The 25,540-nt window shown below is 44.4% G+C and overlaps 1 protein-coding gene across 1 annotated transcript in view; it reads left to right on the forward strand.

Annotated features, from left to right (window-relative positions):
- The window catches only part of LOC117519168 (capping protein, Arp2/3 and myosin-I linker protein 3-like), a 206,495-nt gene that overhangs the window by 80,544 nt on the left and 100,411 nt on the right, over window positions 1-25,540 (forward strand). The window contains exons 11-18 of the mRNA XM_034180479.1: window positions 799-893; window positions 999-1,085; window positions 3,397-3,506; window positions 3,600-3,677; window positions 3,768-3,844; window positions 12,166-12,270; window positions 12,429-12,498; window positions 19,335-19,416. Of these exons, the coding sequence (XP_034036370.1) occupies window positions 799-893; window positions 999-1,085; window positions 3,397-3,506; window positions 3,600-3,677; window positions 3,768-3,844; window positions 12,166-12,270; window positions 12,429-12,498; window positions 19,335-19,416 (704 nt within the window). The remainder of the gene's footprint in view (window positions 1-798; window positions 894-998; window positions 1,086-3,396; window positions 3,507-3,599; window positions 3,678-3,767; window positions 3,845-12,165; window positions 12,271-12,428; window positions 12,499-19,334; window positions 19,417-25,540) is intronic.

The raw sequence follows: 25,540 nt of genomic DNA on the forward strand, positions 1-25,540 counted from the left end.
TGAAATTAGGGAATTAATTTTTAGAAGAGTAACAACCACCATTAAAGTCCACATTATGTAAAAAAAAAAAAAAAAAAAAAGGTCCACCCTTCTAAAAATAATTCAGGCCTGACTTTCTTTTGAGGCGCTTGCAAGATGTCTCTCCCCAAAGACATATAGTTCTTCTTTTCCATCTGTGAGTCCAATGTAGTCCAATGTGTCTTACACACTTGAGGTTTACATATTTTGGACAGTCCATCTTTTAATGCATGCAAATGTTCCTCCCATTGCACTCACAAACAATTATTTGTATAAGACACTATACAGGTGACCAGATATTGAGTTGTTTCTGTGCCAGTCACTATAAATAAAAGGGACATGCCACCGGTACCTATACTATGATGTCGATCTTCCATAGGCTATGTGGACGTGTCAGACAGCAAGCAGAAGTCATGTGTTACATCATGTGACACATGTTACAGAAGTTTAAACAAGCCATTTCTAGCTGAAATTTTGTTTTGGGGTATACTACATACATGCATTTTTATTGACATGTTGGACTTTAAGCACATTTTTAATTGTGTCTGTGTAATTGTGTAACTGTGCTTTTGTATTTGCTGCTGCCTATCTTGGCGGGGTCTCCATTGAAAGAGAGGTTCTTAATCTCAACGGGATTTTCCTGGTGAAATAAAGTTTTAAAAAATTACTCTGAAACCCCAACTATTTTTATCTGTCAATGGTAGATTTAAAAAAAAAACCCAGACAATATGTCCCCTTTGAGACCGTACACATGAATATATTTCCTGATGCACATTTCAGAGATTTCCCTCAGAAGATGTCAGCTGCTCTTTCAGAGAATCCTGCTTCTGTTATCCACTCCCTCAACTTGGCCCACAATTCTTTGGACAACCAAGGTAATATAAGTTTCTCATTATGAGTTACCATGTTGTTTTCTTGTGGATGAACCTCTACTTACTTAATTATTCCTTTGTTTGTTATGACTTGTATGTATGGTGCAGGTGTGTCCAACTTAATCCAGCAGATGTGTCGCCTCAGTAAAGGCCTTCGCCTCCTTAACCTCTCCAAGACTTCACTCACCTCTAAAGGTTTGAAGCCTTTTCATTCTGTCCTTTTCAACAATTCCAGTGATGCCATGGATGTCTGCCCACATTTTTCAGGATTTCTTACAGTGTTAATCACAAAATAATCAACATCAGTTAGAAAATGATTTGAGCACACCTACGTATACTGAGCGGCTCACTTTGGGCCCCATCTTGAGAACCTATTACGTGCAATGTAAAGCCCATAATGCAAGTTCATCTGGGACATGTCCACATTCACTTTGCTGTTTACACTGTGTACAATATGAGTGCATCGTCAGGTGCAATGTGCACCTGTATTGTATTTTGTCACTTAGTGCCACCTCTTTTTCACAGGACACCTTTCTATTACGATCCCTTACAATCCAGAAAAAGTGCAAAAACGGGATGAAACAGCTGGCTTATAAAGTGCAGACTTGGTAATTGGCTGGCTTATGAAGCACATACCTGGCAACCTACTGGAAAACTAAAGTAAAGCTGCACCAGGCTGCATTCTCAGCCAGAACTGCAACAAAAAACTTTTGCTTCAAATTTTTACCCTGATGGAGCACAATCAAACAGGTTTCAAGCTGTACTCACAAGGACTACCCCGTTTAAAGATGTTTGAGCATGACTGAAGCTGTTAAGACTACAAACACCTGGAAGTGCCTGCGGAATGACACAGATTTGTGGAATCGGAATTAAATTTTTGAACAGCTAGAAAATTTCACCCCGATTTCAAAATTGGTCGACGATGGCCGTAACTACTGCACATACCAAGTTTGTTCAAAATTGACAAATGATGGATCATTTGATTTGCTATTTGGGTTGGAACTTGAAGAAACAGCGTTCTGTGGAATAGGGGTATTAGTCATGGATGTGTTTTGGGTGTAAAGCCCTTCTCACACAGATGGCGTGTTTGTGACCTTTAGAGGCTTATGTAGGACTCACAGTCCAACTCACCACCTCATCACTGGCACCCCCACATGCAGGATCATGCATAGAAAAATGTGCCATATGCCCAAAATGTCATAGCTGACAGTCCCTCACAATACAAGTGATACTACTCATCTTAGTCTCTCCCTAATGCTGGGCAGAAACTGTACAATATTTTCAATCGTTGTACTTGGCCCCAGCTCAAACTGTAGAACAAAACTGCAGGGTGTAAAAGTTCAGAGCGCACAATTTATGTTCTCACACTATACGGCCTGATGTGATGTGACTACTCACATTGTGCGTTCAAAACCACACGTCGGACTTGTGTTTCCGAAGGCAAAACGTAAGCAGAAGTTGCTCTCCCAAAGAGATGATCACTGTTTATGCTCTCTCCAATTACGCATCAGTGTTTGCACATGCGCAGTGCGAGAGGTTGGGGTAAATTGACTCGTAATGCTGCTTCAACAGCGCGATACCCTCATGAGGGCCGACCAGAATATCATACAGGTTTGATTTTCATCCGACCATACGACTGCCGATGGGGAGGTGGTCGTGAGAGGTTAAACGCAACTCGTTACTCCATGTATACTACACGATACAGGATGCACGATTAAGCTGAAACTCGGCGCGATCCCAAAAATTCTCACACGAGTGAAAAATTGGCTCAAAAGGGTCAAAACGTGCACAGTGTAAACCCAGCTTAAGTAACCACTCATTTTACAGTCATTCCAGGGGTACTCCAGAGTGCTCCAACATGAAATCTTGCAAAAAAAATTATCTAGTCGTCGACTTAGGTCAACTTAGGTTTTCATTTTTGTACTTTGATGAGTCAAGACCAGGAACATGAGAGCAAATGTACATCCCTGTGTACATGTGTCATGACCTGGCATGTCAAATGAGTATCTGAGTATTACACCAAGTTTTTATTAGTTTATGGGTCTGCCCCTTCCTGCTGCCTTCCAAAAGGCCAACACAACCACAAGTGGATCCCTGAGTTTAAGAAGATGTGATTTAAAGTGGGGCTGAGTGTGTGGAAACTACCAATGACACTTGTTCTGCAGTGTGCTGACTTGCTTCAGGTGTACCTGCCTGTGCAGACAGGCATAGGTAGGACTCGAACCCCTAATTCTGTGCCATAGTCATAACCATTTTTTTTCCACAGAATGTTAAAGTCATCTTATGTCCCCTGTGGCTCTGGAAGCAGCATGTTTCATCTTTCCTTGTGCCCAGTAGACATTAAGCGAGGTAGATAGTATTGGCTGCTATCGCTGCTAGCAGCTGTAGCTGTGTATGAATAATGTACACACACAAAATGTTTGCTGTGTTCTCTTTAAATATTGCAAAATGCCTCCTGTCTCCATCTCAATGCACCTATCAGTCTGTGCACCTCCCTCTGTTTCAGGAGTGGTGTCTCTGTCTCAGGCTCTGTGCTCCTGTGATGAGTACTCCAACTCCCTTCTGCACCTGGACCTGAGCAAGAACCCAGGAGTCCTCTCGGGAGAGGACGCCTCGGTCAGGAAGAGCTACCCATCTGGAAACAACACGCACAGTGTTCCTTTTTCCATGGCACATTTCACGTCACATTCTTCCTCTTTCCATTTGCAGAACTTGTACCTCTTCTTGTCTCAGCCCAACTGCCTGGTCCACTTGGATCTGTCGGGCACGGATTGCTCTGTGGACACAGTTAGTTGTTATTGGATTGGCATAATCAAATATGTGTGTGGTGCAAAAGTGTACCCAGATTAACTTTTTTCCACTCTGTGTGTTGTGCAGCTGTTTGGAGCTCTTCTCAGGGGCTGCTGTGCTGATCTGTCATTTTTGAATCTTTCCAAAAACTCCTTCTCTCACAGGTTAGTGACATCTTTAAATTTTCTCTCTTACGGCCCTGTCCCACTGGCGTTTAGGAGGATTTGTGCATGAAATGAGGAGACAAAAGCTGAGCGTCTGCAACAAGGTGGGCAGAAATGACAAATGTCCTGGGGTGGATCAGCGAATACATGAGGAAGAAAAGCGGATATAACATGGAACAGAAGCGAAGGCGACCGCGGAGGTGCCCCCATGAGGGGCACAGTGGCCGTGATGCACTCGCTTCATCCGTGCCCACTCTGTCTGCATGCGCGACATACCATTTGCGACCGTGATGTGGCCGTGCTGGGCACGCGTCATATCTGTTTTGCACGCTGTCCCGTCCGCCGCCAAGCCGCGCCAACCCATCGGTTGCGGATATCGGCGGATGACAGGGGATATGCGGCACGTTGGTTGTGTATGTCCTACGTATATCTTCAGTATGTGTTCAGGCAGTGATGCGGATCTCATCCGCAGCAGGATTTTTGAGCCGCTCAGAAATCCTGGCTGCGGACATGCGTGCCTCTGCGGATGATCACGGACATGTTCGGATGGCGGCCGACTCATACAGGAATGTTACATGGTTATTGCGGTTGTTTGGCGGATGTGGGCCAGTTTTGTGCACATTCCATCTGCAAATCCTCCTAAACACCAGTGGGACAGGGCCCTTAATTGAAGTGGAAACATATCCCTTTTGGTTAAAGGCTTCATAATCTGCTTCTATCTCTTTAAGCCTTCTCTCTCTCTCTCTCTCTCTCTCCTCTCTCATCTCTCTCTCTCCTCTCCTCTCTCTCTCCTCTCTCTCTCTCTCTCTCTCTCTCTCTCTTTTTCTCACAACTATCTTCTCTCACTTCATCGGAAATGAGCTTTGTGGAAATCAGCGGAACATTGTGTTTCCACTCTGCAGGTGTGTCCGCCACTGTTTGAAACAAGAACTGTCTGCACAGATAAAAGCCATGAATATTTAAGCAGTGCTATCTATCATTTGACCCCACATGCTCAGTTTGTATGCCACAGCAAGATTCACTTTATTTCTTCTTCAGTGTCAGTGCTGTCACAGTTATCTGTTACAATTGAGCCAACTGAACTGAATTAGGACGCAAGAATGTTGGGAGTTGAGGTGAAAAGCAGGATAATACTTTATTGTACAAGTGAGTTTACAGAATTTGGAAATATGCAATGAGACACGGGAGGCAGGAGACATCAGTTGGACCAGAATGACGGAGGTGGCAGGGAACCAAGACCACGTGGCCGCACACGTTGCTGATGGAGGCAGGAATGTTGAGGAAGCTGGAAAAAACAGTATGAGTCAGAATGGAGTACAAAAATCTGGAGTGCAAAACTATCACTTCAGATAGAGAGACCAGGTACCATTGAATGAACACTGAGTTTCTGGCAAAGGTGGAGTGACTGAACCAGGGATTAGAAGCAGCTGGGTTGATTGATGACAGGTGAGGTCATCAGCTGTGTGATACAGCGCCTGGAGGAAACAGAGGAGAGCAGAGCAAAACCCCAAGGCAGCACAACACTACACCCCCTTCCTTATTGGGAGCCCCCTGGCGACCCATCAGGCCTGCCTGGGTGGGCACGATAGAAGTCATGTAGCAGGGAGGGGTCCAAGATGAGGCCCCACAACAAACCAGGAGCATTCTTCAGATCTATAACCCTTCCAGTCCACCAGATACTGGAACCCTCAGCCCCGACGACACCCATCTAGGATCCATTGCACTGTCCAGGCCGGATGGCCATCCATGAGCCAGGCAGGAGGAGGAGGGGATCGGCCAGAGAGCACAGAGGGCTGGTGTACACTGGCTTGAAGCATGAGACAAGGAAAGTAGGATGGATCCTCAGTGACTGAGGGAGACGGAGCTGAACAGCTGCTGGGTTGGGCACCCAGTCCACCACAAATGGGCCAATGAATCAAGGTGCCAACTTGCATGCCTCTGCCTCAAGTGGCATGTCTTTGGCCAATAACCACATCTCTTGACCTGGTCAGTACTGGGGGACCAGTTTGCAATGCCGATCTGCATGGCATTGGGTCTGGGCCAAGGAGGGCAGAACGGGCCGTTTTCCACACATGATGACAGCACCCCACGTGGACCCACACTGATGGCAATGCCAGATCCTCTTCCTGGGCTTGAAATAGGGAAGGCTGATATCCCAGGGAGCACTCAAAAAGGGAGAGTGCGGACCTGGGTGTTAAGGGTACATTTCACCCATGGCAGCTAAGAACTCCAGTTTAGGCAGGGCCACAAAGTATGCTGCCTTGGAGAAATGGTTTATAATGGTGAGTATGGTGGTGTGACCGGTGGATGGCAGAAGTCCGGTGATGAAGTATAACTGTGAAACCAGGGGTGACTCGGCGTGGGCAGAGATCGGAGGACACCGGCCAGCAGCTGATACAAAGGCTTGCCCCTGGTGCAGATGGAGCAGGCTTGGACAAAGTCCCTTACATCTGTCTGGGTGGTGGGTCACCAAAATGGCGTGGTACCAGATCCAGTGTCCTACATGTCCCAGGGTGGCATAAGATCTTGGAAGAAAGGCAGAATTGAAGAACCTTGGATTGAGCAGCTGGTAGAATGAATAGTCATCTGGGAGGTCTGTCTCCGGGATCAGGATGCTGGTGTTGAGTGTCCTGGATGATTCTGTCTATGTTAGAGGTGAGGCTGCCTACTACCAGATTTTAGTGGGCAGGACCCGGTCCGGTGGTGATGGTAAATCTGTGGGGGTGAACTGACGAGAGAGAACATCCGGTTTAACATTCTTGGAGTGTGGATGGTATGAAATGGAGAAATTGAACCTTCCAAAGAATAACCACCACCTGGCCTGCCTGGAGTTAAGTCTTTTGGCTGACTGGATGTAAGCTACATTTTTGTGAACTGTCCACACTACAAACAGAACTGCAGTACCTTCCAGCCAGTGCCTCCACTCTTCCAAGACAGGCACCTGGAGAAGAAGGCACAGCGATGGAGGTAGTCGTCACCCTGAACTCACTGGGACAGGATGGCCTGATCCCGATGTCAGAGGCATCGACCTCCATGATGAACTGGTGGTCAAGGTCCTGCTGGATAAAGGCAGGAGCTGAGGAGAAATGGTGTTTAAGTGTCTGGAAAGCATATTCAGTGGCAGGGGACCATGTAAAGGGTGTCTTGGGTGAAGTGAGCCTAGTGAGAGGAGTTGTGGCATGACTGAAGTTTCTTATGAACCAGCAGTAGAAGTTGGCAAAGCCAAGGAACTGTTGGAGTTGTTTGACCGAGGTGGGTGTGGGCCATTGAGTGAGGATTGCAAACACCTGAGGTGGCAGTCTTTGCTCCACCGGATAACTGTACCTTGACAGCCAATCCAAATCTTGGTAGTTGAGTATAAGCCACAAGTGCCCAATACCAATGGAGAAGAGGAGGGATAAACAAAAATCGGAACTGTCTCCCGGTAATTCCCTGATGCTACTAACATGACAGGTTCTGTTTGCTGGGTGATAACCGGAAGTTTAGTACCATCAAGAGCGTGGACTGCTATGGGGTGTTGAGCTTAACTACCGTTATGTGTGCCTTGGTGATCACCCTGGTGGTAAGGAAATTACCCTCCCCTGCAGAATCAATGAGTTCAGGAACTGAAATTGAATGGTGCTGATAAAGTACAGTAGCCAGGATTTGGGTGTGCACTGAATCAACACCCGTGACCTTGATTTGGCTCACCCACAGCCCGGGACCTATGGGCAAGTGTTGGCTTTTGGCTGAACTTGACAATCATGTAGAATGTGACCATCAATCCATCCATCCATCCATTTTCTTCCGCTTCATCCGAGGTCGGGTCGCGGGGGCAACAGCTCAAGCAAAGCCACCCAGACCTCCCGATCCACACACACCTCCCCCAGCTCCTCCGGGGGAACCCCAAGGCGTTGCCAAGCCAGCTGCGAGACGTAGTCCCTCCAGCATGTCCTGGGTCTTCCCTGGGGCCTCCTCCCGATGGGACATGCCAGGAATACTACTCCAGCGAGGCGTCCAGAGGGCATCAGAAAAAGATGCCCAAGCCACCTCAGCTGGCTCCTTTCGACGTGGAGGAGCAGCGGCTCGAGTCCGAGCAGCCACCCTGCGAAGGAAACTCATCTGAGCCGCTTGTACTCGCGATCTTGTTCTTTCGGTCATGAGCCAAATCTCATGACCATAGGTGAAGGTCGGAATGTAGATCAATTGGTAAATCGAGAGCTTTGCCCCCCTGCTCAGCTCTCTCTTCACCACGACGGTCCGATACAGCGACCGCATCACTGCAGATGCTGCACCGATCTGTCTGTCGATCTCACACTCTATCTGTCCCTCTCTCGTGAACAAGACCCCAAGATACTTAAACTCCTCCACTTGAGGCAAGCACCTTTTTCCAGTCGAGAACCATGGCCTAAAATTTGGAGGTGCTGATCTTCATCCCGGATGCTTCACACTCTGCTGCAAACTGCTCCAGTGCACGCTGAAGGTCCTGATTTGACATAGCCAACAGAACCACATTGTCCGTAAACAGCAGAGACGAGATTCTGTGGTTCCCAAACCGGACCTCCTCTACACGCTGACTGTGCCTAGAAATTCTGTCCATAGAGGTAATGAACAGAACCGGTGACAAAGGGCAGCCCTGGCAGAGGCCAACGTGCACTGGAAACAGGCTTGACTTACTACCGGCAATGTGAACCAAGCTCCTGCTGAGGTCGTACAGGGACCGGATAGCCCTTAACAAAGGACCCCAGACCCCGTACTCCTGGAGCACCCCCCACAGGGCGCCTCAAGGGACACGGTCGAATCCCTTCTCCAGATCCACAAAACACATGTGGACTGGTTGGGCGAACTCCCACAAACCCTCGAGCACCCGATGGAGCGTGTAGAGCAGGTCCAGTGTGCCGCGACCAGGACGAATACCACACTGCTCCTCCTGAATCCGAGGTTCGGCTATCGGTCGAATTCTCCTCTCCGGTACTCTGGAATAGACCTTAACGGGGAGGCTGAGGAGTGTGAACCCCTGTAGTTGGACCACACCCTCCGGTCCCCCTTCTTAAACAGAGGGACCACCACCCCAGTCTGCCAATCCAGAGGCACTGTCCCCGACCGCCACGCGATGTTGCAGAGACGTGTCAACCAAGACAGTCCCACAACATCCAGAGACTTAAGGTACTCCAGACAGATTTCATCCACCCCGGGAGCCTTGCCACCGAGGAGCTTTCTGAGCACCTCGGTGACTTTGGCTTGGGTGATGGATGAGTCCGCCTCTGAGTCCCCAGTCTCTGCTTCCTCTTCGGAAGATGTGACAATGGGATTGAGGAGATCCTCGAAGTATTCCTTCCACAAAGTGACAACATCCCCAGTCAGGGTCAACACCTCCCCACCCGCACTGTAGACAGTGATGGTGGAGCACTGCTTCCGCCTCTTGAGGTGTCGGACGGTTTGCCAGAATTTCTTCGAGGCCGACCGATAGTCCTCCTCTATGGCCTCCCCAAACTCCTCCCAGACCCAAGTTTTTGCCTCTGCGACCGCACAGGCTGCAGCACGCTTGGCCTGCCGGTACCTGCCAGCTGCCTCCGGAGTCCCAGCTGCCAACAAAGACAAGTAGGACTCCTTCTTCTCTTCATCCCTTACTTCTGGCGTCCACCACTGGGTTCAGGGATTGCCGCCGCGACAGGCACCAGAGACCCTGTGACCACAACTACGAGTGGCCTCATCGACAATGGAGGTGGAGAACATGGTCCACTCGGACTCCATGTCTCCAACCTCCCGCGGGATCTGGGAAAGCTCTCCTGGAGGTGGAAGTTGAAGACCTCACTGCCAGAGGGATACGCCAGTCATTCCCAGCAGACCTTCACCCCACATTTGGGCCTGCTGGGTCTGACCGGCTTCCTTCCCTCCCAGCGGATCCAACTCACCACCAGGTGGTGATTGGTCGACAGCTCAGTCCCTCTCTTCACCCGAGTGTCCGAGACACATGGCCATATGTCAGTTGATACGACTAAAAAGTCGATCATTGACCACCGGCTCAGGGTGTCCTGGTGCCACATGCAATTATGGACACCCTTGTGCTCAAACATGGTGTTTGTGATGGACAAACTGTGGCTAGCACAGAAGTCCAACAACTGAACACCACTTGGGTTCAGATCGGGGAGGCCGTGCTTTCCGATCACCCCCCTCCAGGTCTCACTGTCACCGCACATGTGGGCGTTGAATTCCCCCAGGAGAACAATGGAGTCCCCAGTCAGAGCACTATCAATCAATCAATCAACTTTTTTCTTATATAGCGCCAAATCACAACAAACAGTTGCCCCAAGGCGCTCCATATTGTAAGGCAAGGCCATACAATAATTATGAAAAACCCCAACGGTCAAAACGACCCCCTATGAGCAAGCACTTGGCAACAGTGGGAAGGAAAAACTCCCTTTTAACAGGAAGAAACCTCCAGCAGAACCAGGCTCAGGGAGGGCAGTCTTCTGCTGAGACTGGTTGGGGCTGAGGGAAAAAACCAGGAAAAAGACACGCCGTGAAGGGGGGCAGAGATCGATCACTAATGATTAAATGCAGAGTGATGCATACGGAGCAAAAAGAGAAAGAAACAGTGCATCATGGGAACCCCCCCACAATCTACGTCTAAAGCAGCATAACCAAGGGATGGTCCAGGGTCACCCGATCCAGCCCTAACTATAAGCCTTAGCGAAAAGGAAAGTTTTAAGCCTAATCTTAAAAGTAGAGAGGGTATCTGTCTCCCTGATCTATCTAGTACCTCTCCCAGGGACTCCAAGAAGGTCGGGTACTCTGCACTGCTGCTTGGCCTGTAGACCGAGACAACAGTGAGAAACCTGTCCCCAACCCAAAGGTGTAGGGAAGCGACCCTCTCGTTCACCAGGGTGAACTCCAACACATGGCGGCTGAGCTGGGGAGCAATGAGCAATGCTACCCCCCGCCCGCCGCCTCTCCTCCGTGGGCAACGCCAGAAAAGTGGAGCGCCCAGCCCCTCTCCAGGAGTTGGGTACCAGACCCCAAGCTATGCATGGAGGTGAGCCCGACTATCTCTAATCGGTACCTCTCAGCCTCCCTCACAAGTTCAGGCTCCTTCCCCTCCAGCGAGGGGGGGTAGAATGTGACCTTTGGCACTAAAATAAATACACTCCCTAGCCCTGATCCGATGCTGTTTCTCCTCTGGGGACAATTTGTCTCTGCCAGGGTTCATCAGTTCATCAGCAGGGGGTGAGCTTCTTCTGGGGAGTGTACTGCCGGTGAAGCCTGAGAGGAGCAGGACTGACTTGCAGAGGGGTCTGAGGGAAGGACCCGCATTCAGCCCTTCTCTACCTCAACCAGATATTGATTTTAATGGCTAGATCTATCAATTGGTCCAGTGACGTAGGTTTGTCCTGGACAGCCAGCTGGTCTTTTAGTAGTTCAGGTAAACCAGTTACAAAGGCACTGCAGAGGCTGTGGAGTTCCAGCTGGCCTCCGCCACCAGAACTCGAAACTTGACAGAATACTCCACCATGCTTTGAGTCTCCAGTAAGAGAGACATCAACTGCTTGGAGGTCGTCTGCCCACACATCAGATGATTGAAGACCATCCAGAGTTGTTAGATGAATTAGGTGTATGTGTCTAAAACTGGTGGGTCTTGGACCCAGAGGGCCATTACCCACACTAACACATCCCCCTGGAGCAAACAGATGATGTAGGCTACGTTGTTTTGATCAGTGATGTAATGACACGGACATTGTGAATAAACTAATGAACATTGGAGCAAAAATGAGGCACAGGTATCAACAGTTTCAGAAAAAGCTTCCAGATGACAAATGAGTTTTTCATGGGTTGCTAGTGACAAGGCTGGTGGTGCAGGTGTGGATGGTGCTGATGCAGTGGTAGAGGTGATCTGGGGCAGCTGGTCTGTGAGTGTGGAGAGTTGGTGCATAATTGTGGTACCTGCATTAGATCAGTGAGAGTTTGGATTGTTGTTGCTGATGGCCCAAAAGCAGCCCCTGTGAGCTGAGGGCTTTGTGGAGTTGATGTGCTCCCTCTGAGTCCATGACATCGCCAGAAACTCCTGTTACGATTAAGGGAGCTGAACCAAATTAGGACCCAAGAATGCTGGGAGCTGAGGTGAAACACAGGAAAACAGTTTATTGTACAAATGAGTTTACAGAATTTTTAAATATGGAGGAAATAGAAATGCAGGGGAAGGAGAGCAGAGCAAAAGCCCAAGGCACCACAACATTATCAAGCACATCGGCAGTGGTGCATCCCCTCCTCTGTGGCTGTGGTCCACTCCCTGTATCCTCTCTTCTCTTTAACATCTCCTCTCTTTCATCTGCTGTATCTGGTAGAAAAGTGAAGGACACACTGCCATTGTTCCGTCAGTTCTTCAGCTCGGCCTTCAGCCTCACTCACGTCAGTCTGGCCTCCATGAAGCTCCCCTCTGATGTCCTGAGGTACTCACTGGGCCTCCTCATACTCTTTGATTCTCCACCCTATTATTCGCACTTCTTGACACTGAAACACATTTAAAGTGCATCCTCCTAACTATGTTCTGTTGGCCTAATGTGCACCCTCTCTTTGTCCTAATGGGTTTTTCCTCCTGTCCACACAGGGCTCTCCTCTTTGGGTTAACTGCCAACCCTCATATTAATGACCTTCACTTGGACATCAGTGGCTGTGAGGTAAGCTTTTGTTTGACCATCTTCAGTGGAATGCACAGGCAATCTAATAAGATCATGAATCATGAAATTATACCAGGGGTCAGCAACAGTGTTCAGTCTTAGGCAGAGTACTGAAAATCTTAGTATTACTACCATATTTCCTATTTGTGAAACCTACTCAAGTAAAAGTAAAGTAGTACCTACCTAATAAATGTATTCAAAGCACAAGTTACTTTCTTATACCCTCAATCTGGGTTATGTTCTTACCAAAGCTGGCACCAGCAGTGGCGGCTGGTGGTGATATTGGGTGGGTGGGCTAACAAACACAGCAATCACAGTGATGTCATTACTTTGAGCTCTTCTTCATTTCATTGTTCATCATTGGGCCCCAGAGAAACAGTACATTTAGCAGTCATGTTCAATTCAAGTAAATACAAATAAATGTCTGTCAAACAGCAAAACATGCTGCCAAATTGCACCAACAACTGAAAAATGAACATCTGTCCCCAGGTGCTGCTACAACAGATGTTTTACCGATCAGGCAGTACACACTGGAAAAGCAGAATGTGAAAAAATAGCAGTGATCAGTGGTATAATTCACACTGTGGCAACAGCAGCATCACATCTGAGATACCAAGTTACAGCATCACCATACATCACCGTTATAGATAGTATGCTACAACACTATGAAGAGGAATGCAGAATGACCTGATGCCAAAAAAAAAAAATAATATATATATATATATATATATATATATATATATATATATATATATATATATATATATATATATATATATATATATATATATATATATATATCTTACTCACTCGCTCACTCACACCATTTGGCTACTTTTTTCTGGGCATTATTAGCAAAAGCATTTAACAAAAACAAAATATGCAAGAATGATGGAATGATAGCCTCAAGGATCAGAATGCTATAATGTTATAAAAATCCATTCACGTTCTGTGCATGCAGCAAGGGATGCTCTACAAAACATCTTCAGACTGTAACAACTGCCAGTAGATACTGCAACTGATTTATTGCAACCATTTTGCAGCATACTCAGTCAAACATTATGTTCTGAATAAAACAATTTGATGCCCACAGCAAAAAATAATGATCACTGCAGAAGCAAGAGACTGTGATGTGCAGATGCCCACATGTCAGGCAGCAAACGTCTCAGTAAATAATTAATAATTTACAGATACAGCTCTCTAAATTACATACAGTAGGCTAAGATGTGGTTGCTTCCATCTTCTCTTTCCGTCAGACATGCACAGGACAGAGTGTGCACTCTGCGCCGCTTGATATTGTTTGCATTAAGTAGCTTAGCCTACAGCTATGGTGCAAATCTGTTTTTTTGTACCAGTGTCAGTCACTTTTAAAATGTGGTTTAAATAAGAAAACTAGCAGCCGGTCTGCTCTGTGTCAGCCTGATCCCATCAGTTCTCACAAGTTAAGCAGTGCAGGATCTGGTTAGTACTTGGATAGGAGACCTCTTTGGAACACCAGCGGCTGTGTGTTTCTCCAGGTAACACTGGAGTTGCCTCAGGAAGGGCATCCGGCATAAAACTTGTGCCAAATACCAGTGCGGATCTGGCTGTATCCGCTGTGGCGATCCCGAACAAAAATGGGACCAGCTGAATGGACAACAACAACAACGACATTAAATAAGAAAACTGTTGTGAGGCACTGTTTGTCCTCAGCTTGTCATTATATTGTCCTTGTTTGCTATTTTATCTGTTAATTGTTGTCATTTCTGGGGGTTTTGCGGCCATTTTTCCTTTGTTTTATACTTTAGGCATTTCTGAGTTCCCCTTTACTTTCTCTGCGCTAGTCTTGCGTTAGGTATTCATTTATGGTTTGATTTGGGTTATACTCACTCTGCATTCTTTGTAGTTTTATGTTTCATTCTGTCTGTCAGTCTGTTTCTGTTTCTGTGTGTGTTTGTGGGCATGGTCCTGTCGTCCGGTGTACGTCACAGCTGATTCAGCTCACAATCACCACACCTGTGTTTGATCTCCTCATTATGTGACACTTGTTCTGTTGCTGGATGCGTGGTTCCTATCCACAGTGGTTGGTTTTGTTTTTCTCCACATTCTTCACTCCTGTTATTGATCATCTCTCTGACTCTTTCTCCTGATGACACACCTCCCTCGTCCCTAACATTTTAGATGGTTCCCCGGTTTTCTTTTAACATTAAGTAATAAACCATTTATTTCTAGATTTCTTGTGTTGTTGACTCCCTGCATTTTGGGTCCCATTTAACACAAATCATAATAAAAAAAAAGCATTCTACTTAAATGGTATGGATTCCATGGAAACATAGACCATTAGGATTTGTTGTTGCTGACAGCCATAGACCCTGGCGGGTCAGGTTTGTGCCGTTAATCACTGCATGTTTTGTGGGTCGGTTGGCTTGAATTGACTCCAACATAGGGTTTGGGTGAGTGCAGGTGTTCAAAAAAGAATAAAAATAAAACCCCTGACCTGCGCATCAGCCAACCATCAGAAAGCATCACATACATTTAGAGAGATAGGAGGAAGGGAGGGACATGTCTTCCTTTATTTGAAGCTCACATCATGACCTTTCTGGAATGCAAACAAGTTAATCACCCTCCTTCATGTCCACTGCCATTCGCCAAACAGCTAGTTATGAATTAATAATCCACCTCATTTATGCTGCCACCATCCTCACAGTCACTTTTACCTTCAAACTTTCAGAAAATCCTGTATGTCCACTGCCATTTGCCCAATGTCTGTATAAAAACTTGAATAATCCACCGTGTTTCGCTGGTGTCCATTGGCTGCCATCATACATTCACAAAACTCTGAAGGCCTGCATTGTGTTTTCCAGCCAAACTGCATGTCATTCTCTCGACAGGGGAGAGAAAGTAGCTGCAATCTGCATCTGACGCCAAGTTTGTGCAGGACCTGTGCAAAGACTAGGTGTTTTTTGCTTTTTCATTTTAACCACTATCTGCACCGTTGCAGGTAAAGTGGACTTATCATTGCCGTTGCTGCTTCTGCCTTTTCAGTGGTCAGGCTGAGATGAGACACTTTGTTTAGTGTTCAGCGCCTTCTCATAATTAATACCTTTTATTAATTATTTATTTATTTATTAGCAGCCGGTCTGCTCTGTGTCAGCCTGATCCTGTCAGATCTCAGAAGTTAAGCAGAGCAGGATCTGGTTAGTACTTGGATGGGAGACCTCTTTGGAACACCAGCGGCTGTGTGTTTCTCCAGGTAACACTGGCGTTGCATCAGGAAGGGCATCCGGCATAAAACTTGTGCCAAATACCAGTGCGGATCTGGCTGTATCCGCTGTGGCGACCCCGAACAAAAATGGGACCAGCTGAATGAACAACAACAACATTTATTTATTTATTAATACCTTACCACATGAACACCCTTGGCACACTCTGCCAAGGGTGTTCCTGTGTTTATTGAAGAAGGAGGAGGGAAGGGAGTGGGGAAAAAAGAAAAAAAAAAACCTTATCTCAGCTGGACCTATGCTAAAGAAACCCAATTCATACTGAGTTGCACTGCATACCACCAAAGAGACCAAATGGTCAAGGAAAGGTGGTGCAGAAGTGTTTTAAGCACAATGTAGACAGCCACTGTTAGCAAATCTACCGGGTTAGCTCATATTAGTGGCACCAGTTGATAAACATCATGTTACGCTGTACAACCCCAATTCCAATGAAGTTGGGACTTTGTGCCAATTTAGTAAATCATGTACACAGTACTGTTCTGCTGCTGTCTGTTGGCATGTTGCTATGGTATTTTTGTGTGTTAAATACAACCACCAATGAAGATGGGACATTGTGTAAAATGTAAATAAAAACAGAATACAATGATTTTCAAATCCTCTTCAACTTATATTCAATTGAATACACCACAAAGACAAGATATTTAATGTTCAAACTGATGAACTTTATTGTTTTTGTGCAAATATTTGCTCATTTTGAAATGGATGCCTGCAACACGTTTCAAAAAAGCTGGGACAGTAGTATGTTTAACACTGTGTTACATCACCTTTCCTTCTAACAACACTCAATAAGTGTTTAGGAACCAAGGACACTCATGATTGGGTATAAAGGCGCATCCTCAAAAGGCTCAGCCATTCGCAAGCAAAGATGGGCGAGGATCACCACTTTGTGAACAACTGCATGAAAAAAATAGTCCAACAGTTTAAGAACAATGTTTCTCAGCATTCATTTGCAAGGAATTTAGGGATTCCATCATCTACAGTCCATAATATAATCAGAAAATTCAGAGAATCTGGAGAACTTTCTACATGTAAGCAGCAAGGCTGAAAACCAACACTGAATGCCTGTGACCTTCAATCCCTCAGGCAACACTGCATTAAAAACTGACATCATTGTGTAAAGCATCTTACTGCGTGGGCTCAGGAACACTCCAGAAAACCATTGTCAGTTAACACAGTTCATCGCTATATCTACAAGTGCAAGTTAAAACTATACCATGCAAAGTGAAAGCCATACATCAGCAACATACAGAAATGCCACCGCCTTCTCTGGGCCCGAGCTCATTTGAAATGGACAGATGCAAAGTGGAAAAGTGTGGTGTGGTCTGATGAGTCCACATTTCAAATTGTCTTTTGGAAATGATGGACATCGTGTCCTCTGGACAAAAGAGGAAAAAGGCCATCCAGATTGTTACTAGTACTAAGTTCAAAAGCCAGCATCTGTGATGGTATGGGGGTGTGTTAGTGCCCATGGCATGGCAAATTACATATCTGTGATGGCACCATTAATGCTGAAAGGTACATCCAGGTTTTGGAGCAACACATGGTGCCATCCAAGCAACGTCTTTTTCAGGGACGTCCCTGTTTATTTCAGCAAGACAATGCCAAGCCACATTCTGCACGTGTTACAACAGCGTGGCTTCGTAGTAAAAGAGTGTGGGTACTAGACTGGTCTGCCTGCAGTCCAGACCTGTCGCCCATTAAAAATGTGTGGTGCATTATGAAGCGCAAAATACGACAACGGAGACCCCAGATTGTTGAACAGCTGACGTCGTACATCAAGCAATAATGGGAAAGAATTCCACCTACAAAGCTTCAACAATTAGTGTCCTCAGTTCCCAAACACTTATTGAGTGTTGTCGAAGGAAAGATGATGTAACACAGTGGTAAACATACCACTGTCCCAGCTTTTTTGAAACGTGTTGCAGGCATCCATTTCAAAATGAGCAAATATTTGCACAAAAACAATAAACTTTATCAGTTTGAACATTAAATATCTTGTCTTTGTTGTGTATTCAATTGAATATAGGTTGAAGAGGATTTGCAAATCATTTTATTCTGTTTTTATTTACATTTTACACAACATCCCATCTTCATTGGGGGTTGTATTTAACACACAAAAATACCATAGCAACATGCCCACAGACAGCAGCAGAACAGTACTGTGTACGTGATTTACTAAATTGGGTACAAAAAGACAGAAGTGCTGGAAAAAAAAATAAAAACTACAGCTTCACTCCTGCTGATGCTGGGAGCAGCCATCTTGGTTTGTGAACTCTGCGTATGTGTTCTTGGTCCAAGTTGAAGGGTTGCAATTCCGACTATGGGGGTTGGGTGACTAACTGCTTGACTCTCTTATATTGCTCAGCGTGTCAAAGGGAAGTCCTCATTCCACTCATTAGATCTTTGCTTTTATTCTGACATTAAAAAAAATTATGCAGACGTTGCCAGGATCTGGATTTTTGTCTTTGTTATGTATGCTCTGTCTTAGTTGATTTATTTTATTGTTTTCATTTGGTGTTAATTCTCTTGCTGGGTTTTTTCTGCTTGGGGTTTTCTGTCCATATCTCCCTTGTCTGTCTCTTAGTGCTTGGTGGTGGGCATTTCACTCTGTCTGGCCACACCATTGTTCTGGTGCTTTCCATGCACACCTGTTTCTAATCTGCAGATCATCACCTGAGTGCATTTAAGGTTCACTTGGTGCTTTTGTCCTTTGCCAGATCGATGCACCTTGTGCCTTCTTTCCAGCTCTGTTCTGTGTGTTCTCGTAGTCCTGACTGCCTCATAGTGTTTTTGACATCCTTCCTGTTTTCTCAACCATGCCTAAGCCTGATGATTTTTGTACTGCTGTATTTTTTGTACTGTCTACTCGTGTACCAACCTCTGCTGTCCACACCAGTAAACTCTTTTAAAAGCCAGAGCTGTTTGTCCGAGTCCTGCATTTGTGTCCAGGCATTACTGACCATCCAGCCTGATAGATGTGGTATTCACAGTTTTAAAAGGACAGAAGCCAGTAAAATACTCAAAGTGGGTTCATTCAGTCTCAGCAGTGTGAGCATGCTGTGTACCCCCCCGCCCCCAAGCTTGCTTCCGTTCAACTCTTCTCTCACCCAAAAACCTTCTTTTCCCAAAAAAGTTGTTGTAGTCTGCCAATCACTGTTTCGGATATACAGGAGTGTCCACGTACACACAAACAAACAAAATGCAGCTGTAGAACCTTCATGCTTCTCTGTCACAGTTGGAAGGAAACAACAATTTAATTCAATTCAATTTGATCCATATATTTTTACTTTATTATTTATTTCCACATACAACATATAACTATACAAAGTACTGCATTCAGAACATTCTATTCCTATGTCTAAACTGCTGTTGAGCTCAAGGATAGGTAAATGTTTCACAACATTCAAACTGCTTCCAAGACACAAACCAGGCATCCAAGAGTTTGTCTCCTTCTGCCAGTGGAAGAAAAATAAAAGAATTCCCCAAAGACCAAACCTAAAATGGCAAGCCTTGTGCACATGTTGGTTTCCCCTTCTGCTTCTCATTTTCTATCTTTTCTTGTGTCTGTTGTTGTAGCTGAGGTCTGCGGGAGCTGCTGTAATCCAGGAGCTCTTCCCCAGAGTCTCCTCTGTGGCCACACTGGACATTTCAGACAACGGTACAGTGGCAATATATCACTCTGTTTGCCTACATTCACATTATCAGCTGAAGAATCTTTTGTCACATCTGATTTTTTTTTATACTCCTGCAAATGAAATTTGTCCAGGGGGTTACGGTACATAGGGACCACCCTATCCATCCATCCATCCATGAGTTTTGAAAATGCAGCTCCCTCCTAAACCAGGATTTCAGTGGTAGCACACCATACGAAAGATGGTGTGCTACCAAAGATGTGTCTGAATTAAAATTTACTCTGGTCTGCCTACTTGAAGGAGCGCTAATTGCACTTTTGTGTTTAACTGATTATGTCGAATTCATATGCACAACTCATCATAAACCACTTTATGGATTTCAATGAAACATCATGCAGTAGAAGCACGCCATATAAAGATGTGCATGGAGAGAAATAATTCTCATTAAACATCATCAAGAGGAGCTACCTAAATTTTTTAATGCATCATATTTGTCAATTACATGTACAGAGGCTGACCAGTTTGTTAATTCAGATTTACTACCACCAATATATATGCTGCATGCAAGCAAACAGTGTAGCACAGCAGAATGGGGAAGGGCGGGGGGGTCATTTTGTGATCTTGATGAAAGATCTCTCATTTATACATTATACAACTGAACAATTCACATTCAGCCACATGTAGTGTGCAGCCAATACATTCTGACTGCCAGTCACAAGCCTGTAGAAATGAGTAGTGTTGCATCAAGAACTGCATAAATTTTTGCCATATGAAACATGCAGGTCACAAATCAAATTTCCACACTGGATCAGTCAAGGCCCGTGTTAACTATGACCATCACCGGTGCTGCTGCCCAACAGGGTGCAAACAGAAATTGGGCTACCATTGGGTTAATGAGAAGAAGAGCCTTAGAAGGTGTCAGAAGGCAGTGGGAGAGGAGGAAATGTAGAAGGGTGGAAGTGAGAGTCAGGACTTTGAATGTTGGCAGTATGACTCGTTAAGGGAGTGCTGATATGAACAGGAGAAAGGTAGACATGCTGTGTGTGCAAGAGACCAATTAGAAAGGAAGTAAGGCCAGGGGCATTGGAAGTGGGTTTAAACTGTTGTATCATGGTGTGGATGGGAGGAGAAATGGTCTTGGGGTGATTCTAAAAAAAGAGCAATGTCAGAAGTGATGCAAATGTCTGACAGGGTGATGAGCATGAAGCTGGAAATTGAAGGGTGATGATGACTGCCATCAGTTCATATGCTCCACAGGTAGTAGTGTTGTATAAAGTACTGGAAAATCACACTTAAGTAAAAGTACAGATACCCATTAAAAAAATGACTTTGGTAGAAGTTCAAGTAACCGATTGAAATGCTACTCAAGTAAAAGTCTTAAAGTATCTTGTTTTTATTGTACTTAAGTATGACAAGTAATGTACAACTAAATGTACTCAAGTATTGAAAGTAAAAGTACAAGTAAATGTTAATAATCAAAAACGGACAAATTTTTTTATAAAAGTTTATCTAGGCTTGTAAATGACTGGTAGTATTAGTCAAAATACTGAAAATTGTGCACATCACACAAAATCACTCCAGAAACAAGGTTTCAAACCCTAAACGAGAGTAGGCTACTCACTGGGTGTTTACAGGAAACAGTTATTTATTTCTATATGTATTTATTTATTTTCATTGTTACATGGTTTTATCTTTTCTGTTGTGTTTTGTTTCATTAGGTTCTTTTTGTCTCTTTCTCTAACATTGTATTGTAATGTTATTAATCTATTATTATTGACTATTATTGTCTATTATGTAGACTATTATTGTTTTTGCTGTAATATATGAATAAAAATAAATTAAAAAAATTACAATTTGACTCTTTTACGACAACGAACACTGAGCCATTAATTATACAGAAAACAACACAAATGTGCTGATGCGAACAGCATATGCTAACTTTAACATTGAAAACGCCATAGACATGCTAACGCGTTAGCATCTGTAATGTTTTTAAGTTATAAAATACATCTATCAACTGTTTCAGAAGACCATAACAGGTCAGTTTAACATAAAAATATTAAATATTACTCACAGACATATGCTCTTCAGGGTTTTAGCGGGGAAAAATTAGGATAAAGCGAAATAAAGCAATCAATCCACAAATCGTAGATCAAAGCACTGCTTCGACCTGCGAATCACTGCTTCGATTGGTTCAAGGTTCAAAGCCAAGCAGTACTGCAGAAAAGTTGATTACAGACCCGCTGCAGGTCTGTAATCAATGTAGAGAAATGATAATTTTCCTGACAAACACCCCCCAACTGCGCAACTGCAAAAAAGCCTACTGGACATGCCTCATGACAAATCGGCCTGACTTCGTTGCAGTCACTAGTAATCAGTGTTGTCTCTGGGTGAAAACACGACTTTTTTCGCATACATGTAAACCCCTTTGAGGGCCCACCTGTATAACCATGTGAGAAAATCCATAAAATCAGCACAAAATCCTTATAACCTCCAAATCGCACCAAAATCAGTTTTATTACAGTACACACAACCGCATAGCGGTATCACGTAACTGGGGTTTTTGTCCACATATTGTGAGTTACCACAATGACAAAGTCAGGATCATTAGTATTTCCTCCACAGCTGAATTTCAAACAATAGAGATCTAGTATTCATGCGTCAAGCTGAATTTTATAGAACTGAATGTGTCAAATTTAGTTATTTTTTACAGAAACAAGAACTGTGTGTCACTAGTGGAAATAAAATCATGAAAAATAAATTGAATATAGTGAACAAAATAAAACATACCTCAGAACTTCATCAAGTGTATTGAAAAATCACCTCGCCAGTGCCTATGTTGCAGACAAGCATGTCAATGATCCTTGACTTCACCCCATGTGTTTATTAGGGATGGGTATTGATAAGATTTTATCGATACCATTATCGATGCCGCTTATCAAGCCGATTCCTTATCAACACCTCTTGTGAATTTTTTGTGTACTAAAAGTAGGCTTTAAAGCTTTTCTATGTCAGCGGGTCAAACAGCTTTTTGTTATCGTGCACCCACTCTGTGGAACAGTCTTCCCGCGACCGTGAAGCAGTTGGAGTCTGTGGACATTTTTAAGTCAAGCCTTAAAGCCTATTTTTATTCTCTTTCTTATGAATAGTTTTTATTTTTATCTGTTTTATTCTTTTACTTCTGTTTTTAATTATGTATTTTAATTTTTTAATTTTTATTTATTTATTTTATTTTTTTATGTTGAACTGTTCTATGTGAGGTGCCTTGAGATGGCTTTTGTTGCGATTTGGTGCTTTATAAGCCGATTAAATTGAAATAAATTGAACAAAATTTTATTGAGTCTTACAGTAAATAAATATGAAATTGGACACTGGATCCTTAAACTTTGGACATAATAAACTCTACATGGTGAATCCTTGATCTCTAGACATAAATAAACAAAATCTGTAGTTTTTGTCAAAAGCGTTTCCTTTCAGACATTTTGGCATGAATGTCTTTCCATACATCTGAGCTGAGCTCTTATAGCTGGCTGTGCTGTATATCAGCATCAGTTTAATTCATAAAGAACACAGGACGTCTCATTTTGGGAAGAAAAGAAAAACGTTTTAGTTGATTGTAGTTTATTTTCTGTATTACAGCATTTGGAAAGAGGTGTCGTTTTATTTAAAGCGGCAATTAGGTGTTAACAGAATGAAGGACGATTATCGTTTCTTGACTACAACATGTTAGTGACTTTAATCCACACAAAAGCGATTCACGATATTTTAATGGCATTGAGAGGAGTTAAGAAGCGGACTTACCACTTCTGAAGAGCAGCAAATCAAAGAACCACGATCCAGTGGTTCGAAGTATTGCGTCAATGGCTCACGCATCAAAGTGGAGTTGCGCTGCAGATGATTACAAACCCGCTGCAGACCAAACCCTGAATATCCGTAAGACTTTATTTGTAGGTCCGTATGTCTCTGAAACTCGGAAAATCCATATAGGTTGACATGTATGGGCCTGACTTCATTGCAGTCACTAGTAATCAGTGGTGTCTCTGGGTGAAAACACGACTTTTTTCGTGTGTGTGTGTGTGTGTGTGTGTTTTTGTAACGAGTAACGGCATGGCGAATAGAAAATGTATCGGAGTAGAAGTATGCAATTAAGGTCGGAAATGTAGTGAAGTAAAAGTGAAAGTGAGCTGAATTAAAAAAAAAACTCAAGTAAAGTACAAAGTCTCCCAAAACGTACTTAAGTACAGTAGTGAAGTATTTTTACTTCGTTACTATACAACACTGATTTCTGGAATGAGTGAGATGAGGTGGTGGAGAGTGTAACCTAGCATAAAAGAGCGGTGTTTGGAGGAGATCTCAATGGGCATGTTGGTGAAGGCAACAGAGGTGATGAGAAAGTAATAGGTATATATGGTGTTGAGACGAACATGGAAGGACATGGCTGTTGTGAATATTTATTTTAAGAAGAACGAAGAGCACAGGGTAATGTTTAAAAGTGGAGGAAGGTACACATGGGTGGACTACATTCTAAAGAAGAGATGCAAGCTAAAAGAAATTGGAGACAGTAAGATGGTAGCAGGGGAGAGTGTAGCTAGGCATCAGATGGTGTTTCGCAGGATGACTTTGGAGGTGAAGAAGAGGAAGAGAGTGATTGCTGCACCAAGAATCAGATGGTGGAAGTTGAAGCAGCACTCAAATGAAATTCAGGGAGGAGGAGAGACAGGCACTGGATGGAGGTGAAGTGATTTTGGATAACTAGAATTTGTACTGCAGATATATTGAGGGATATAGCTTAGAAGATATTGGGTGTAACATCTGGACAGAGGTCAGAAGACAAAGAGACGGTGGTGGAATGTACATGTTCAGGAAAGTATAAGGTAGAAGAGGTTAGTGGAAAAAGAATTAGTATAGTGGAAACTATGATGAAAGTACACAGGAGTGCAAGGAGATGTGGTGTACGGTGAAAAAAGAAGTGGCAAAGTTAAACAAGCACATAGCCAGCTGCACATCAGGTTGAACACTAAAGAAGGACAAAAGGATTTGTATCGATTATGTTGCGTTTACACATAAGCAAGATGCATTACGAATGTAATTTTTCTGTCATTCGTGACACATTCCTGACATTCTTAACGTGACTTAACACATCTGAATAGGTTTCTTAATAGTGCGTGTTGGTTCATGATATTCGTGGAGCAAAAAATCTTCCACAAATGTCACACACCACCCTCATTTCACCTCATGTTGTGGAGGTCGCAACTGAGCGTGTTGATCCGTCTTGATGACTAGTGATCCTTAATAGAACGTGACAACGTTCGTAGTGGTTCCTGTGATGGTTCTTGGAGCCCAAACTGTCATGTGTTATTAGAAAGTGACACGGAATCTGGCAAGTTTTGACACGACTTGCAACGCGGTGTCACTGCGCGCCACGACGAATTAGTTTTCTGTCACGTGCGCACAATTAAACCCGGCTCCACAGCGTTCAGTTTGATGCAGTATGCTGAAGAGGAACAGTGAAGTCGGTTAAGTGTCATTCCACAGTTCCTGCTGAAGCTCCTCAGGACGCTCCTGCAGGTGTTTCACCTGCTGTTGTGACTGATGAGCGGGAGAATGAGTCTGAACCAGAACAACCAGAGGAGCGAGAGGAGACTCACGTGCAGCCAGACATCTCTGCACCTCCTCCAGAGCCCAACTATGCAAGCAATGACAAAGTTCTTTTTCTGCTTTGGATTCATCTGGGAGGTGAGGAGCAATCTGGAGCAGCGTGAAGTCTTCATCAGCTGACGGTAGAATATGTGGGGTGTGTAGAGACACTTTGCCAAATTCAAAACATTCCTGACAGATTGTGACAGAACGTAACATTGCGCTGCTGCGCGCAATAGCGCAGGACAATATTCTTGACCATGTGTAATGGCTCGTAATAAATCGCCAGTGACGCGTGCCATTAATCCTAATGCGTCTTAACAGGTCCTAACAGTTCCTGGGGGCACCTGATGCTTCTGCACCGAATTATCACATTTGTGATCAGCAGCCAAGAATGTATCATTCGTGTCATTCATGATTTGTCGTCGTTATGTGTAAATGCATCATTAGCTAGACAGAGAGACCAAGCTGTAAAGGATGCACAGCAGGTTAGGGTGATAAAGGATGCAGATG

The sequence above is a fragment of the Thalassophryne amazonica genome, chromosome 10 (assembly GCF_902500255.1).
Source record: "Thalassophryne amazonica chromosome 10, fThaAma1.1, whole genome shotgun sequence".
Lineage (NCBI taxonomy): Eukaryota > Metazoa > Chordata > Actinopteri > Batrachoidiformes > Batrachoididae > Thalassophryne > Thalassophryne amazonica.